The sequence below is a fragment of the Triticum aestivum genome, chromosome 4D, assembly GCF_018294505.1.
Source record: "Triticum aestivum cultivar Chinese Spring chromosome 4D, IWGSC CS RefSeq v2.1, whole genome shotgun sequence".
NCBI lineage: Eukaryota > Viridiplantae > Streptophyta > Magnoliopsida > Poales > Poaceae > Triticum > Triticum aestivum.
This window is the reverse complement of record NC_057805.1, coordinates 82308896-82322585: the sequence shown is the minus strand read 5'-3', so window position 1 is coordinate 82322585 and position 13690 is coordinate 82308896. Positions and strand designations below refer to the sequence as shown.

At 46.3% G+C, this 13690-nt stretch overlaps 2 protein-coding genes across 2 annotated transcripts; both read left to right on the top strand.

The window, feature by feature from the left end:
* The first annotated feature begins 2247 nt into the window (after positions 1–2247).
* Positions 2248–5789, top strand: LOC123096345 (alcohol dehydrogenase 1). The gene is made up of 10 exons (XM_044518048.1): positions 2248–2541; positions 2791–2927; positions 3032–3078; positions 4022–4347; positions 4437–4519; positions 4617–4692; positions 4777–4838; positions 4919–5014; positions 5116–5277; positions 5430–5789. Exons 1-10 carry the CDS (start codon positions 2508–2510, stop codon positions 5544–5546), a joined length of 1140 nt encoding a protein of 379 aa, XP_044373983.1. The 5' UTR covers positions 2248–2507; the 3' UTR covers positions 5547–5789.
* Positions 5790–6555: 766 nt separating this feature from the next.
* Positions 6556–7068, top strand: LOC123096347 (uncharacterized). The gene has a single exon (XM_044518050.1). It carries the CDS (start codon positions 6562–6564, stop codon positions 6835–6837), a length of 276 nt encoding a protein of 91 aa, XP_044373985.1. The 5' UTR covers positions 6556–6561; the 3' UTR covers positions 6838–7068.
* Positions 7069–13690: the final 6622 nt, after the last annotated feature.

Genomic DNA, 13690 nt, shown 5'->3' with positions numbered 1-13690 from the left:
GGGACATAGTGTTTGTCTATGTATTCACACATGTATTTAGGTTTCCGATCAATACAATTCTACCATGAATAATAAACATTTATCATGAATAAGGAAATATAAAATAACAACTTTATTATTGCCTCTAGGGCATATTTCCTTCAGGCTCCTGAGGTGATGTGGCCCACCACATGGAACCAACTTATGAAAGAAAAAAATTGTGAGGGCTTAGAGCATCTACAGCCGGAGTTGGCAAATCCGACCCATCAAACGCCCGCGGACGCGCCCGGGCTAGTCCGCAGGCACTGACCGAGCACCCCTCAAAAAACGCATTCCACATCTGGATACCTCAAATTAGAAATCTCAAATCCATATTATTACATGCAACATTTAACCTAATCTAAGCGAAGCTCGTCCGATTCCGTCCCCCGCTCGCCCGGCTCCGCCCTGACCATGTCCGGCGGCCGGCTACGCTCCTCAGATTTGGTCCGGTCGCCGGCAAGGTAGGGTAGGGCATGGGACATGAGCTGGCTCACGGGACTCAAGGCCCCGCCGTCTCCCATGCCCTACTCTTCCTCGTCGGAGACCGAACCCCGAACGGTGACAGTAGACGTCAGATCGATGACGGATCCGTCCGGAGACGAGCCGCCGGCGTCCACCATGATGCGGTTGCGGCGCCCGGACTGATGCGCTATACGGCGCGCCAGAGAATGCGACTCCACCTCGCCGACGTCCGCCGCAGCGAGGGCTGCCGCCGCTTCTCGTGCCCGGTGCCTTGTACGGCGTGCACGCCGTGCCATGGCCTCGTGGGACGATGGTGCGTCCCCAATATCGACGTGCCACCGGAGTGGTTGCGCGTCCGCCAGAGCATTCGGACACCAGACGAACCGCACGGCCTCCGGCGAGGCAGCTACGGCCGGCCTAGCGCCGGATCAATATGCCATTTGGGCGGGCACAATGGATTCCTGACGGATAGAGTCCGAGCGCAGCCCTCCACGGGCCTCCTCCCGGGCGTGGCGGAGTGCAAGCCGGACGGCCATCTTCCTCAGGGCCGCGTGGGATGAGCTCGGGGTCGACAGATCTGGAGGTGAAGGACTCTGATCCACTGCCCGCCATGTCCTAGACGACCGGAAGGAGCCGGAGACGAGTTTGGGTGGCGGAGGGGATTGAAGGGGAGGGGAGTGAAGTGGCTAGGGTTTGGTCCGGCGAGCAGATGGGAAGGATTTTATGTTGGGTCGGATGGGCCAACGTGGGTCGGGTCCGACGTGGCGGGCGTGTCCGGGCGCCCCCATATCCGCCTCATATTTGGGTTGGATATGGAGGGTGCCGATCAGCCCAGACGTTTGAGGGCCGTTGAGAGGCCCGTCTGGGTCAAAAAATCATGACCGGGCGGCCCGCCCGGATGTATGATACGGTTTGAGAGGTCCGGCTAGATATCCCTAGACTATTTTGAAGAAGAAAAAATCCACCCACTCAAATTTCTTTATGTTTCTTGACATCAATCACTGCTCCAAGTTTATGTAGTTTACTAAATCTTAACCTTATAGTACTAATACGATTGAACACGACGTGTCACTACAATCCTATGGTTTTTTCTATTATTGCGCTATAAAAATCCCGCAAATCAAAGAAATTGCGAGAGAACTTTCTCGGGCAAAGAGGGATCAAAGGTTCGCTTATCTCTTTCGCAAAAAAAAAAAGGTTCGCTCATCTCTTCTTGCGCATGCGCGCGGCTTCTGGAACTCCCGAAACCATTTTCCTGCACACTGTCAGCACACAGGTGTGCGAGTCCATGCGTCAATGCGTGCAAAGCGAGGCAAATTTGACAAATTTGACTAGGAATGAAATCAAATCACAAAATAAACTGTCCGTGAAACTATTTCACGCGGTTGACCTTTTTGTGTGACACCCGACACGAAGACGCCACACTACACTGTGCAACGCCTCACAGATAGGCGCTACACGGCCAGCGTTGCACCCGTGTGATCCGAAAATTACTAAGTCAGTGTGCAGCGCCTGAGAGATAGGCGTTATACTAGTGCAGCGCCTAGCTTCTAGGCGTTGCACTAATGCAGCGCCTGAGAGCTAGGCGCCACGGGTCAACCGCGTGAAATAGTTTCACGGACGGTTCATTCTGTGATTTAATTTTGCCTATAGATCAAATTTGTCAAATTTGCCGCAACTGCCCGACGCCCACGACCCCACGCCATGGGCCCCGACGCCACGGCCCGCACCGAGGAGGGAGGGACAAACCGCGGCCGCAGCTTCCAGGTGGAGGCAGGAGCCCCGGTTTCGGCGCCACGCCGCCCGCCCCTGGTTTGCTCCCCAAGAAGAACAGAACAGAACAGGGGGCAGGTAGCCAGCCAGCCAGACGTGGCGAAACCGCACCCTCCCTCCCAGCCCGGCCCCATATATACCCCCGGCCTCCCCACACTCGGTTCCCCACGGATTCGTTGATCCTGTGAAGTGAGAGATCAGTTCTCGATTTCGATTCCGGGTCCAGAGAATTCCCCAGGCGAGCGAGCGAGATGGCGACCGCCGGGAAGGTGATCAAGTGCAAAGGTCCGCGCCTCACCCCTCTCTCCTCCCTCCCGGCATTCCCCGGGCCTCACTGGAAGGCGCTTGCTTGTGTTTTCGATTCCTTGCTTACTGTCCTGATTATTTCTTCCTGCGTTCTTCTCGGGACAAATTTCGTGAGGGTTAGCTAGGCTTTTTCGTGATTTTAGGGGAGGATTTCCTTCCCCTTGTGGTAGTATCATCCGTGACTGCATTTTGATGACGCTCTTTCCTTGGATCCGTCCGCGGTTGCAGCCGCGGTGGCGTGGGAGGCGGGGAAGCCGCTGTCCATGGAGGAGGTGGAGGTGGCGCCGCCGCAGGCCATGGAGGTGCGCGTCAAGATCCTCTTCACCTCCCTCTGCCACACCGACGTCTACTTCTGGGAGGCCAAGGTACGCATGCCTTGCCACCGGCGTCACGCTCGCTTCCGCTCAATAAATTATGCTGCGCATCAGTTTTGTTGCTGACTTGCGCCTCCGTGGCTTCCGATGCTCAGGGCCAGACCCCCATGTTCCCTCGGATCTTCGGTCATGAAGCTGGAGGGTATGTTTCCCAAGTCTCAACCACTGTACCTTCCTTGATGAATTATTACTCTGTCTGTCTATACATGTTTACCATGCGCCTGTGATCTTATGTTCTGTTTGGTCTTCCTTCAGTTCAGCGTCTATGTCATGTCTCTCTGCTGTCTATGTTTTGTTTGGTCTTCCTTCAGCGTCTATGTTTTGTTTGCTGTTACTAGTTCCCGTCAGTGTGGAGTCTCGTTTGTATTTTCTGAATTTCTTGCACCTGTTTAGCAGTGGTAGGTTGAGTTAAGGTGACGTTTGGGACTTGCTGGATGCTTTGCTTTGGTGATTTCGTTAATGAAATCCGAGGGAAACCCCCTCTTTTGATTAAATATAACATGTTTACCATGCCGTTCATACATTTAGTTCATGTTCTCCTCTAGTATTTCTAGATTTCAGTTGTGCTAATTGTCTGTTGAGAAAGGATAGGTCGACCACAGAACTGAAAACATGTGAAGCAATCATAAGAACTGTGTTGCCCGTGTAGACCGTTACAGAATAATTGTTGTTGTCTGTTTTGTAATGGCGTCACTGTCGTTGGATCTTGGTAGAGCAAGTATGGAACACCAGAGGTCAATATCATAAATTGGTACTAGGACTTCCGATTGACATGTCTTTCTCAAGTGAAGATACATCAGGAGATTGTTCCATGTTGCTTTGTTGACTTGCTTTATCTATCTCTTTATTCATCTGATGAAGTCCTTTTATATAGATATTCTGGTCAAATTTATCTGCTGCACGTCCCCTAAACTTATTTCTCATGTTAAGATACATCAGGAGTTTGTTCCATGTTGCTTTAGTTGACTTGCTATATCCATCTCTTTATTTATCTGATGAGGTGCTCGGACATGAAGTCCTTTTGTATAGATTTCTCGGAACAAATTTATGTGTTGCACGTCCCCTGAACTTATTTATGTTCACAGCATAGTGGAGAGTGTTGGAGAGGGTGTGACTGAGCTTGCCCCTGGTGACCATGTCCTCCCTGTGTTCACTGGGGAGTGTAAGGAATGCCCACATTGCAAGTCTGCGGAGAGCAACATGTGTGATCTGCTCAGGATCAACACCGACAGAGGTGTCATGATCGGGGATGGCAAGTCACGCTTCTCTATTGACGGGAAGCCGATTTACCATTTCGTAGGGACTTCCACCTTCAGTGAGTATACTGTCATGCATGTTGGTTGTGTTGCCAAGATCAACCCTGAGGCTCCCCTTGACAAAGTCTGTGTTCTTAGCTGTGGTATTTCCACTGGTAAGTTGATAAGTTGACTTCTGTTGCTGTGGTATGCTTGTTATGGCTACATCTTATCTTGAGATGCTGAGTTGCCATTCCTTTTGTAGGTCTTGGCGCATCCATTAATGTTGCAAAACCACCAAAGGGTTCGACAGTGGCGATATTTGGGCTAGGAGCTGTTGGCCTTGCTGTAAGTGCCCTAATTCCTCTCTTGATTGTTCTGCAATTGCAATCGGCATGTGCGACTGGCTTGCATCTATTTACCCCTTCGTGTTTGTATGATTCAGGCTGCAGAAGGTGCAAGGATTGCAGGTGCATCAAGGATCATTGGTGTTGACTTGAACGCCAGCAGATTTGAAGAAGGTAAATACTTCTGTTTTTACTATTCATGAGTCTAATCTGTTGCTTTGCGAAGATTCTAATGTTTTATATCTTGTCCATGTTCAGCTAGAAAATTTGGCTGCACGGAATTTGTGAACCCGAAAGATCACACCAAGCCAGTTCAACAGGTTTGTTTCTTCATGTAAGGCAATATGGTTATTCATTGTGCTTAGTGATCATAACATACAACTTATTGATGATGCTTTAGGTGCTCGCTGAGATGACAAATGGTGGAGTTGACCGCAGTGTTGAGTGCACGGGCAACGTCAATGCTATGATACAAGCATTTGAATGTGTTCATGATGTATGACTTTCTAAGACATTAATCATCCACTCAAGCATGATAATTTTGCATTGCCTCTTTTCTCTAGATGAAAATTTGAATTCTGTGATCTATATATGCAGGGCTGGGGTGTAGCTGTGCTGGTGGGTGTGCCGCACAAGGATGCCGAATTCAAGACCCACCCGATGAACTTCCTGAACGAGAGGACTCTCAAGGGCACCTTCTTCGGAAACTTCAAGCCGCGCACTGACCTGCCCAATGTCGTGGAGATGTACATGAGAAAGGTAAACAGGAATCGCCAAATTGCTGCAGCTTGGTCTATGGTCGCGAGCTTTTGAGCTTTGTTCATTGCCACGCCCTATTTCTAAATCATCTAGAAATGCTAAGCCTTTGAAGACTTGATGCTCATGCTCAAACAACTTGCGATTGTGGTCAGGAGCTGGAGGTGGAGAAGTTCATCACACACAGCGTGCCGTTCTCGGAGATCAACAAGGCATTCGACCTCATGGCGAAGGGCGAGGGCATCCGCTGCATCATCCGCATGGAGAACTAAGCCGCCTCACGCGCTTCTGATCGCTCCGATGTAATAAGCGCTGGGGTGCGGTTTCTGAACAAGATCATCGTCTGTGGTTTCGCCTTCCTTGGCAAAGTAGCGTAGTATTAGTTCAAGTATATCTGTAATTACGTACCGGACAAGTGGCTGTACTACGAACGAGCTCTCTTTTGGCAGCAATATATGCTGCTGCTACTACTACTATGGCCATGAGTTTCAGTTGAATAAGTGTTCTCAGCCTGATGTTTCAGTGTCCCGTTGCTTCTGCTGCGTTGCTTATTCAGTATTTCCTTTCCTACTCTGCTTGGCCGACTCTGCTGGGACGTGCTTATGGTACTTGGAACTGAAGGTACGACTTGGTTCGAAAGTTCAGGCAATGTAGTCTACTTTCTTCTGCTTCCTGAATCTGTCAATAATTCAGGATCAAGTAGTGGAGTATTTTTCTCTGCTCTGGATGATTATGTTGGCTATTGCTCTCAACAGGTTGCAGAATCTGTTGTTGTCTCTGCCATGCTGCAAGGTGAAAATGTGTAAAACCCAACAAGTGAGTACTGTTTGCAAACGGTTATGCCAGTTCTTATCTTTTTTCGAGAAAACAGGAGGACCGTAGTTGGTAGACCCATGCCAGCAAAACTCTGGCCCGTGGCACGCTGGTCAAAAGGCAAACCAGGCCCGTGATGATACCACGTTGATGTTGACGCAGTGACGGACTCGTCAAATGAGCCCCGTTAGTTTGACCAGACAGCGACGGCATCCGTCAGGTAAGTCCGCGAGGAGGAACCTTGGCAACCAAGGCGGCAGCAGCATCGGCGAACCAAGTCAGCCAAGTACAACTGACATGTGCTTAATCTCCACGCATCAAGGACCACACGAAGCTTCCCAGCCTTCGTCCCGGGGCAACACGCGCCATGCCTTCTCCCCCTCCCTATAAATGCAGCCGCCACGAGAGCATCACGGCAACACAAGCTGAGCCAACGCAAAGATCGAGCGAGAAACTGAAAAAAGCGACGGAAATATGGTGCTGGGCATGAACTGCTTCGGCGCTCCTGAAGCCGCAAGCAAGGTGTCGCCGGCGGGCAGGCGGCTCGGAGGAGAGGGAGCAGAGGCCGTGGAGCAGAAGGCGGCGGTGAAAGAGGCGGCGCCGAGTGGCCACGTTGTCGGCGAGGCCAAGCAGATGGGAGGTGTTGATCATCAGGTGAAGGCGGCGGGGAAAGAGGAGAAGAAGAAGAGGAGCGGGGCTCCGATAGTGATGCATCACTTTCCCTTCCATTCTCGTCCCGGGTTGCTCTGATTTCAACCTCCTACTAGTGTGGTCACTGCAATTTTGATGAAGCTGTTGTCGGCATTCTGCCAGAGAGTTCGCCTGCTTTGTGAGGGCTAGATTATTTGATGAGCATTGTAGTTTTTTCTTAGAATTCGTATCTTTGTACTCCCTCCGTCCCAAATTTCTGCGACGAGTAATTCGAGTCGACACGGAGGGAGTATGTGTTAATATAATGCCATAAATGTTCATTTCGGAATACTGTTTTGTTTGCCACAGTTTTAATAACGCATGCTCATGGAAAGTAGTCACGGTCAACTAGCACTAGGAGTCTAGGACATCCCACGGATAGCCAGATACCACGACAGTCGTTCAATCTAACTTTAAGACAGCAAATTCGAAAAGTCGACCAAGCCAAACAAACATGCTCGCACCAATCCAGTACCCTAATCACGCTCCAGTTTCGGTTGCGGCAAAGGAGGATTTGAGGCGTGTTTGGTAGGTCGCACGCAGCCGAGATGCAAAATCGGCATGTTTGATACTCCCTCAGTCTAGGTGTGTAAGTCATCTTACGTTGTGCACCACGATCAAGGCGGAAAGGAAAATGAGAAAACTTAATGTCTTTTTGCTAATTAATAGCATTGCATGCAATAAACTAATCACTGCATATCATGTTTGGTAGTCTCAAGTCATTGAAAGCATGCACGGCCCACATCTCTTATTGGTTGATATGTCATAAAACAAGAAATGAGGAGGGAGTTAATGTACCGTGCCTATTTGGTTTTCGTAAGGTGACTTACACACCTAGACGGAGGGAGAGTAGCATGACTTACATCGAATTCCTAGCCGAGGAATAGTCAAAACGACCGTTTTTGCAGAGCTAGGCTCAAGCCATGCATGCCATTCATATGCACGCGTTGGGAAGCATGGAAGATGGACGTATCGGCCATTACTACTTACTCCACTCCTTTCACCGTTCAAACTGCCATTTCTCTGTGTGGGTGAGAGAGAGGGGAAAAGAAAAAGAAAGAATAAACACAAAAAATTGTGGTTGAAAAAAAAGGCAACCGACAAATAGCAAAATTGTTTTTTTCCTGTGTTGGATAGACTAAAGCTATTCCCCTCTTTTGTAGAGTTGGTTATTTTTCTTTGCCGGGGTAAAAGAAATTTATTTCAAAATATAGAGTTACAATGAAAAAGCAAGAGATTCTCGATATATGGGCCTCTTTTATGTAGCCAAACAGTGGTGCTACATTTAGAGCCTTTTGATTTGTGACTAAGAGGGTGCTTGAATACGTTTTAGTCTCATGATTAAAAGTAGTGGGACTAAAACTTGCTAGCCTCACCCATGCTTGGATCTAAGTACTAAAAAGACTAAAATCAAGTTAATGAGCATTTATTATCCTCCAAACCCTCCAATCCAGAACTCGCCCGTGTTAAAAGAGATGAGTTAAATGAGGAGAGAGAGGACTAATCCACATTTTAGTAGGGGTACCCCTGACTAAAAATTTTTAGTCTCAAAACTAGTTTTAGCCCCACTTTAGTTAGGGGTGCTTGGAACTTTAACCTCATAAAGAGACTTTTTTAATCAGATTAAAATAAGTCCCTTGGATCCAAGCACCCTCTAAGGTTGCCACAACAACTAAGGTTAGGCAGTTATAGTGTGTTGACGGCGACCCAGTCCCCGAGGCCCACCGCGGGCGTGCATGTCGGTGCACACTTCCCGACCCCCGCCTCTTGCGAGCGGGAAGCCGGTGCCACCGCTCGGCATTTCCCGCGCCTCCGGATCTGAGCTCACCCGCGGCGCGACAATTAGTGGATAGGAGCTGGGGCCTCACCGAGAAGCACAACCCGTCCCGGTCCTCCCACCTCCGAAGAGGCGAAGATGGCGTAGACCGCGCCGTAGTAACTCAACGGCTCCGTGAATGGTGGGCCGGCTGCCATGAGTACCCCGAGTCTCCTCTGCCGTCTCGTGCACCTTTTTTTTAAAACAAATTAAGGAGCTTTTTGGCCGTCTCGCGTAGCTGCTGGGCGGGAGGTGGAGTGGATCTTGGGCGGGTTGGGTACAAGGAGGAAGAATGTGGGAGTAGTGGGGTGGGTTGACCTGCTTTCTTTTGGTTCAGTTCGCTTCTGTTCAAAACAAACGACCAACTAGGAGAAAAACCAAAAGCAAAAATAAACCGTCGACGTGGCAAGCGCTAAAATTGAGAAGAAGAAAAATCAAGTTAAAATGTACACACTAGGGTAAAACGTGGCACAAAGGGCAAAAGTGAAGGTATACATTAAGGATTTTGTCCGGGTTAAAAATGAAATTAACTCTTATTTTATTAATGTCCACACCGGAGGTCTCCTCGTTAGAATCTGACATCCCTGGTCACGGCTGTCCGCTCAGACGTTTAGGCCAACTTCAATGCACCCCCAAATCGTCTGCCTGCGTCTGTTCAGGATTAAACGGACACAAACCGCGGCCCAACGCGCGGGCGCAAACAGACAAATGTCTGTTTTTCGTCCGCTTTCGACCCAACCCCGGCCCAAGTTTGGGCCGCGTTTGCGGCCAAACGGATAGCGCGCGCCCTTGTCCTCTCCCGGCCCGCCCGTCGGTAGCACAGCCATCTCACTTTCCCTCCATTTCGTCCAAACCTTCCCGCGCGCCCCTTCCTCTCCCTCCTCCATGGACGGTGACCCAACGAACCCCAGCGATGCGGGCGCGGCCGCGCGCCCCGCGGCGAAGAAGAAAGGTCCCAAGGGTCCCAGGAAGCCTCGATCTGAGTGCACGCCGGCGGAGATCGCCTTCCTCGACAAAGAAGCGGCGAAGAGAAGGGGCCGGCGGGCAAAGATGAAGGAGATGAAGGCGGCTGAGGCCTACACCGTCGCGGCCAATATCCTTTTGTTCTCACGTTTGCATGCAGGTGGACAAGATGCAGTCACGCGACGCAAACCCAAATCCAAACGGACACAGCCCCATTCCCACACTCAAACGGACAAAATACGGACGATACGGATATCCGTTTAGGGTCGTGCGTTGGAGTTGGCCTTGACGGGAGGGCCGGTTGAATGCCCGCCAAGGCATTTTTCCTCTCCCCGTACAAGTGCAAATGGATAGCGACCTTGGCAACCAAGAAAATGTATAGCGACAAGATTCGTCAGACAAGTCAGCGACGAAGAACCTTGGCAACCAAGGCGCGCGGCAGCCACCGTGGCGATCAAGTCAAATAATCATCTGACCTCGTGCTTCCGCTCACATCGGTCGTTTTCGTCCTGGACGAACCTTCACGCCGCTTTCTCCCCTCAGCTTCTCTCTCCAACTTGTATATAAGTGTCGCACTACTAGTCTAGTAGCATCCTCATCGTAGCAGCAAATAGCACAGGAAGCAACAACACTTGAGAGAGAACCCGAAACACACACACACACACACACAGGGGGAGGGGGAGAGGGAGAGTGGCTGAGGTGATGATGTGGTCTTCGAGCAAGCAACAAGGAGGAGACCGAGAAGAATGGAAGCAGCACAAGATGGTAAAAGAGGTGAAGAAGAGTGAGACACCCATCTTCACGTATCAGCTCCCCTTCCATTCTCTCCCCCTTAACAAAGTCAAGAACATCGAGGTCGACCGCCTGAGGCTGTCCTTCACGACGCCGAAAAATTCTACGCTGGTCCCCGTTGATTCCGGTTCTGATGAAGAGAGTGACGAAGATCAAGGCTGTTCGGACATCGATTCTGATAAGCCTATGGACGAAGTGTTAGATCACATCTGTTGTGGTCTGCATGCTATTCCCCGGAAAAATAAAGCAAGATCGGCCAAGAAAAGATCCCACAAGCTCAGCTCTAGGAAATTCTACAAAATATTCAGCTGAGGGCCCTTTTTTTGGAGTGTACAAGGGATCTCGAGGACTGGCTGAATTCAGATAGCCTCCTCTTTGGTCAAAGTGTACAGTTTAGATTTCATTGCTGATTCTCCATACATTGTAAAATTTGTACGCGCATATGTATAGCTTCTGATCTTGAATAGTAATCATCTTGTTTGGCAATGTGTGTGTGCCAGGTTTGTGCGTGTAGCTCCCCGCAAAAAAAATTAAGGTTTATGCGTGTAGGGCAGTCTGCCTCAAGAAACCTTGCTGCCGACCGAAAAAACTTGACTTTGGAAAATGTTCTTTTTTTAGGACGTTTTATTAACTTAATATATGTAGCATCAAGCGGATACAACACATCATGACCGACACCCAGCCTCTGCATATCCAAGATGCACACAACCGAAGGTAACAAGTCAAACTAAAAATAAAACAAAACGACAAGTAGGAGAACTACTAACCGAAGCAAACTTGTAATTCCACTTGCCGCCACCACAGGCTTAATAGGATGAAGCGTGGGATGGCAATTTGCCGGATTTTGAGACACTAGCACAAAGACAACTATACAGATGATCGAGCATAGTAGGAACATTCAGCTTAGATAGCTCAAATTCGAGCTGGGTATTTAGAAATATGACACCCAAGACGGCTAATTTTATAAATCGCCACGAATTGCTATTACATGTGAGACGGTCTATTTTGACGTCCGATTCGAAACAGAAGCAATACGATGTGAGACAAGCCTCGTTATAAACATGTCTCAAATAGTTTTTGTCCAGTATAACGAGCCAATATGAGGCAGCCCTCAAATTGTAGGTTCACATTTTCTCACCCTGTCGGCTTGCCTCCCAACAAAAATGGACAGACTATGTACCGGTTGCCTGTTTTTGTTTTCGGGCTAGTCAATTTCTGCTCTACCGTTTTTTTTATCCAATGGACAGCATGTGCAACCCAAATCGGCTGACCACACGTTTGTTTCACTCGGTTTTCATCAACCATCCAAAGTCAACCCTTTGCACACAAATGAACAGAAGCCCACAATACTTCTTGGGCTGAGGCAACAACAGAGCCATTAACCTAAGAAGAAATGTTCAAAGGCTCGTTTACTATTTGTGTTAGTCACTATATTTAGCCGTGTCCTGATTTTAGATCAGTCGCATTTTTAGTCGTGTTCTAAAAACAATGCATACCTATAATAAATCTAAAAATACATTAGATTTATTGTTATTTGAAAATCTAATTTTGGCCAGTCGCATTTTTAGTCGTGTTCAACAGTTCAGTGGATTTAGGCCCAAATAGAAGAAGAAACAAGCCCACACAATAAAGTCCATGTTGGTCTGGTCTAATACAGCTATGTTAAACCGCAGTGGAGCCCAGGCCCAAAGAATATAGTCCACACTGGCCAATGATATTAGATGGATAAGCGCCACATCCTGCATAATTATAATAAATCTAATACTTGTGGTCATGTCACGTTAAAAGACTAAATGAACAAAAACAAAAACAAAAATGAAGTTTTCTAAGAAGAATGAATTAGTGGAATTGCTATTACCATTGAAGAAGAAAGAAAATGAAAAAAATATTTAAATTAAATAGTACAAAAAATCTAAGGAATAAGCATATAATAGCGAAATTTCCACAATAAAAATGTTTTCTAAGGAAGAATGAATTAGTGACATTGGTATTACACTTTAAGAGAAAGAAAATGAACACAATTAAGAAATGATAATGAAAAAATTTGCACACAATTTGAATAAAAATTGCACTTTTTTACAATAATCAAGAATAGCCATATAATAGTGAAATTCTCAAAAAAAGTTTTATAAGAAGGAATGAATTAGTGGCATTTGTATTACACTTCATGAAAAAAAACAAACAAAAAAAGAGTTTTCTAAGGAAGTGTATAGTAGCATTTGTATAATCGTTTAAGAACAAACAAAATGAAAAAGAACCAAAAAGATAATGAAAAAAATTTGCACACAATTTACACATTAGGTTTGCCTTCCTGTTATAATAATATGTAAGATAAGCATATAAAATTTTTGTAAAAGGAAAAAAAATATTTTTTTAAGGAATTAAATAGTCGGATTGGTATTACACTTAAATAAGAAATAAAATAAAAAGTAAATAATAAATTTTCTATGAAATATTGGATTAGTGGCATTGGTGAGAAAATGAAAGCAAAACATAAGAAAACTTGCACACAACTTTGCACTGAAATTGCACTTTTTATAGTATGCAAAGTATAAGCATATAATTGTACAATGTTTGCACTCAAATATAATTTACACACATATTCACTCACAAAAAAAATACAAACATATTTTATAGGACTTGCGTATAAGCTTACCCACACAAAAAAATGAATAAAAATAAGTTTCCTAAGAAATAAGGAATCGGTGACATTGTATTACCCTTTAAGAAGAAAGAAAAAGAAACAAAATTAAAAAATAACAAAAAAATCTCACACAATCTACACATAATTTTGTTTTTTTAGTAATATGCAAGAATAAGAATATAATAGTGAAATCCTCTAACATAATTTTTTTAAGAAGTAATGGATGAGTAGCATTGGTATTACCCTAATATAGAAAGAAAATTATTTCCTAAGGAAGAATAATTAGTGGCATTGGCATTACCGTTTAAGAAGAAAGATAATGACTAAAAAAGAAAAATGCATAAAAGGGCTTCAAGCCTAATAAGAAAATCGATTAACCCCAAACATGGGCAAGTAAAAAATTCAACCCAAGCAGTCATTAAAGAAAAAAAACTCAAAAAAATTAAAGAAAAAAAACAGAATGAATATTGAGAAAGAATCAACGGTCAAAAATTCAACTTACCCAAATTTAAGGAATGTCTGACTTACATATAACTAAAGTGTATAATTAAATAGTGCCACACGATCGCAACATCAACCACTCCAAGACGAACAAATATACGAGAAAATCTAACAGCCAAAATGTCGACTAAGCAACAATAAATGAACATGAGACACAAGAAGAAAAATAAACAAATATAATGCCGTATTGGTTACTT

Coding starts and splice junctions, on each gene's coding strand:
- LOC123096345 (XM_044518048.1), top strand. CDS start 2,508: ATGGCGACCGCCGGGAAGGTGATCAAGTGCAAAG. Junction 2,542..2,790: donor GAAGGTGATCAAGTGCAAAG/GTCCGCGCCTCA, acceptor CCGCGGTTGCAG/CCGCGGTGGCGTGGGAGGCG. Junction 4,520..4,616: donor TAGGAGCTGTTGGCCTTGCT/GTAAGTGCCCTA, acceptor TGTATGATTCAG/GCTGCAGAAGGTGCAAGGAT.
- LOC123096347 (XM_044518050.1), top strand. CDS start 6,562: ATGGTGCTGGGCATGAACTGCTTCGGCGCTCCTGAAGCCGCAAGCAAG.